This window comes from Tupaia chinensis, unplaced genomic scaffold, assembly GCF_000334495.1.
Source record: "Tupaia chinensis unplaced genomic scaffold, TupChi_1.0 Scaffold000407_4, whole genome shotgun sequence".
Taxonomy (NCBI): Eukaryota; Metazoa; Chordata; class Mammalia; order Scandentia; family Tupaiidae; genus Tupaia; species Tupaia belangeri.
The window spans coordinates 4997852-5002248 of record NW_006159912.1 but is presented as its reverse complement, the minus strand read 5'-3'; the positions used below and the strand labels follow the sequence as shown (position 1 = coordinate 5002248).

The 4397-nt window shown below is 40.7% G+C and overlaps 1 protein-coding gene across 1 annotated transcript in view; it reads right to left on the bottom strand.

Moving 5' to 3' along the window:
* Positions 1 to 829: 829 nt before the first annotated feature.
* Positions 830 to 4397, bottom strand: part of PPM1D (protein phosphatase, Mg2+/Mn2+ dependent 1D) — a gene marked incomplete at its 5' end in the record, with an annotated part of 65731 nt that continues 62163 nt past the window's right edge. Inside the window, 1 exon segment of the mRNA XM_014590132.2 lies at positions 830 to 2285. Coding sequence (XP_014445618.1) covers positions 1728 to 2285 — 558 coding nt within the window.

The window sequence follows — 4397 nt, the reverse complement described above, 5'->3', positions numbered from 1 at the left end:
GCCGTGGTCGGCTCCGTGGGAGTCCAGCAACATAGCCATTACGCTAACTGCTGGTTCCCGAAAACCCTCTTTTAAAAGAAGTAAATAGGGGCCAGCTGGTGGCATGGTGGTTAAGGTGCTGGACTCCCACATGGTCCACTGCAGTTCAAGTCCAGGACCCGGAGGCTTGGAAACTACACTAGGGCACATGTGCGTGCATGTCTAGAATCCCGAGAAAGGGGAGAAGGGATGGCGGCATAGATATTCCCCCTAGGGAATGATTTCTCACTTTCCCTCTCCCTATCTTTGTCTCTCACCGGTAAGCGCAAATGGCCTATGGTGCAAACCTTAAAAATATTTTTGGGGTGATGTCCAGCAGGTGGCGTGGTGGTTAAGGTGCTGGGCACTCCCATGTGGCCGACCATGGTTTGAGTCCCGGACATGGTGGCTTGCTTTCTCACTTTCTCCTCTTTCTCTCTCTCTCTCTGGTCAAATTAAAATAAATGGATGAAAAAATTAAACAAATAATCTTTTTTTAAAATAATTTTTAAACAATAAACAATTCAGAATGCAAAAAGTACATTATTCATAAGTTATTACACTAAAGCATGATCATGGCACAACATAAAGCTAATATGCACCATTAAAAAAAAAAAAGAGGGCCAGCAGGTGGCGTGGTGGTGAAGGCACTGAATTACCACATGGTCAACAGCAGTTTAAGTCCTAGACCCGATGGTAGCTTTTTGACTTTCCCCCTCTCTCTCTCTGGTGAGTACACATGCCCTATAGCACATTAAAGAAATAATAATATTAAATAAAATTAAATAATTATTTAAAACATTCAGCAACATTAGAATGGTTCACTGATTTATTAGATGAACAAACGTATGCTCATATGATCAATGAAACTGTCTGATATAAAATAATTTAAGAAATGTTGGGGATTAGCAGCACCATGTGTTATTGAAATAGCAAGAAAAACTTCACATATTTTAAGCAAACACTAGAAGAGGGTAACTACTTTAAGACCTCATGATGCCATTGGTCTGGGATGACTGCGAAGGGCATTGTTTTAGGCAAAAACACCTCTATGCCAAAGAGTCTGAGTATATCTGGTGATTACTGTTTTAGAAAATGCTACTATAATCAAAGATAATGCATAGTATTTCAAGTGAGATAAGAAGACTAAAGTCCAGCTACATTAGCATGGCTCAACACTTCTATGAAAAAATTAGCTCTGAATTATGAAATTAGAAATAAAATAATCTTTAAAAGACACTAGTAGTCTCTAAGAAACAGTAAGTGGATCACAAGTCACTATGAAAATACATCACTTTTCCAGTCTGCTTAATAATTTACTTTAAAAAATTGTGTAGTTTCCATCACAAGTGGCTTATACAAATTTTTAATAAGCATTTTAAAAAGTTTAAATGTATTTCTAAAATGTAATAGATATTTTGATTTTTGTTTTAAATATTTAGCCCTATTGCCACAATTACTGTGTATCAGAGTAAGAGACTGATTTTTGTGTGAAGGATACAAATTCACGCACATTTTACGGCAACTTATACCCTAACATCTACAAAATTCACATTTATAATACAAGCAAGTACAAGGCCAGGATAAAATTGCTGAATTCCAAAAAGTCAAACTGTATATACTCTTTTTATTTTACCCCTTTAAAAAAGTTCGATTTCGGCACCAAATTTAAAAAGCTCACTTTTATCCTAACTTTGCCCAGATACATTTCAGCAAACACAAACAGTTTTCCTGTGCTGATGTAGTAAAGGATTTCCAATTTTCTTCTGGCCCCTAAGTCTGCGTCGCATGGTCAGTTTAACAGAGTTCTTTCGCTGAGTGGTTGTGGGGAGGCTTGCAGGCTGAGCACCACCGCTTCGACTTAAGCCATTTCGTCTATGCTTCTTCATAAGGGGGCCAGAGTTAGATTCTTCTAATGTCCTTTTAAAGTTTGCTGGAGGGGTTCTTTCAACTTCTTGGGCTTTCATTTGACCAGGAGTTGACATCTTTACATTTTTTTGGTCCACGATGGTGTTTGCTGAATTAGTAGGCACAAGGCCAACTGACAGGCTATTAGTCAAAGAATCCTGCAACCTTAAAGTCAGGGCTTTAGTGCAATTTTCTTCAAGTGGCTCTGGATCTTTTGAGGGCATGACTACAGCCTGGATACTCCCTCGAGCTATTTCAGCTGGGATCTCTAAAAAATTCTCTGAGAAGGCATTACTACGAACAAGGGCAGGTATGTGGTCCTTAGAGTTCAGCCTTGGCCATGGTTCTTCCTCCAGTGCCTGTAAAACAAATAAGAAATGATTTATTCAACACCTGACTGAGTCCATGATGTGTCTTGTGTCCCTTTCACCCATTCATTCACCACACTGAACTATGTGCAAAGCCCAATGGGAGGAATCTGAGATGGCAACTAAAAGTTACCAGTAGGGGCCCAGCAGGTGGCATGGTGGTTAAGGTGCTGGACTCCCACATGGCCAATTGCAGTTCAAGTCCTGTACCTGGCTATTTGCTTTCTCTGTCTCTTTCTGGTCATATTAAAATAATAAAAAATTAAATTTAATTTGATTCTTGTTTGGTTTTTTTTTTTTATTTTTAAAGAAGTTTTTGCCTTAGGGCACATGCACTCACCAGAGAGACATACAGACACAGTGAGAGGTAAAGTGAGAAATCACTCCCCAGGGTGAATAACCTCCATAACCCCTTCTCCTCCATTCTCCTCCTGGGATCTTGGGCATAGCGTGATTTTCAAACCACTGGGTCCAAGACTTGAACTGCAGTCAGCCCTGTGGGAGTCCAGTGACATAACCGCTATGCCAGGTGGTATGAAGGTGAAGGTAGCTTGATCCACATGGCCTCTACTGGGGGTTCCGGACCTGGGAGCTTGAAGGCAGCTTGAAAATCATGCCGGTGCATGAGCATACCCAAGATCCTGAGAAGAGTGGGGAGAAGGGATTGTGACATGGTCATTCCCCCTTGAGAGTGCTTTCTCCCTTTGTGTGTGTGTCTCTCTCCAGTGAGTGCATGTACCCTATAGAAAAACTAAAACAAAACAAAATTTGCTCTTTTTGGAGCTATTGGCTCAGTGATATCTTATACACTACATAGTTTTGTTTTAAAATTACCACAGGGTGCATGTGCCACAGGGTGCATGCCAAAGACAGGAAAAGGAAGAGGGAGAAAGCAACCCCTAATGGGACATGGTCATACTTCTTCATTTCTCCATCCTGTTGAGATCTGGGGCACACTTGCACATATAACCAGTGTGTTTTCCAAGCCACCAGGACCAGGATTCTGACTGTGGTCAGACATATGGGATCTGGTCCCCTAAACCTCTAGACTACAGAGCCAGCCCACTGCAGGCTTTGTTGAAAGACTGAGTATTCTTGTCTTTTTTTTAAACACTGACTAGATATTGGGTAGCAACCTTAATTCAAGGTTGAGATAAGGGTTACATAACAGTCTCTGTGCTAGGACACTTACATACGGCTTTTGAATAAAATCAGCACTGAGAGTTGCCTGCAAGTTTATCTCTAAATTATATTAATTCAAATGGTCACAAGCATGACCTGGCAGAAAAATAAATAATAAAAGTAGTAAGTAATCACTGACCAAGAATTCATGCTACTTTAATATAGAAAAAGCATATGCAGGCCAGCTGGAAGACCGAATGGTTAAAGGTGCCAGATTCCACGTGGCTGACCGCAGTTTGAATCCCAGTCCTAGCAGCTTGATAAACCATGCATGCCAGCTACTATTGGCATAGTGGTTAAGGCAGCTGGATCCCAAGTAGTCAACTTTGTGATGTGACTCTTGGACCTTGCAGCTTATAAACATGCCAGCATGTGTCCCCAAAATCCCAAGATGAGAATGAAGAAGGGATTGTGGCACGGTCATCCCCACCCCAGGAATGTGTTCTTGTTCTTATTCTTATTCTCTCTCTCTCTCTTTCGCTCTCTCCAGCAAGCATATGTGGCCCATAACAAATCAAACAAAACCACTACACAATGCCCAAAATGGAGAAGGGACTGTAGCATGACCAGGCCTCTCTGGTGGGTGCTTTCTCCCTCTCCAACTCTGTCTTTCTCTGGTGAGTGCATGTGCCCTCTGGCAATTAAAAAACAAAACAGGATGTGTACCAAGGCGGCAAATTGTCTAGGGGAAGGGTTTCTGCTGTCAGACCACTTCAGGCACAAGAAAAAAGGTACTAATCAAGCAATTTACTAGAATAGAATATATAGCTCTAGGATGGATAACAAGATTAGATGTTAGCTGGAATTCTTTTTTCTTTTTAATTTGGCTAGGATTCTTTTATAAAAGAAACGTAATGTGACAATTTCAGAGTTAACACAATTTATCATCACTTCTGTTTGCTATGTGTGTTTTTTTTTTTT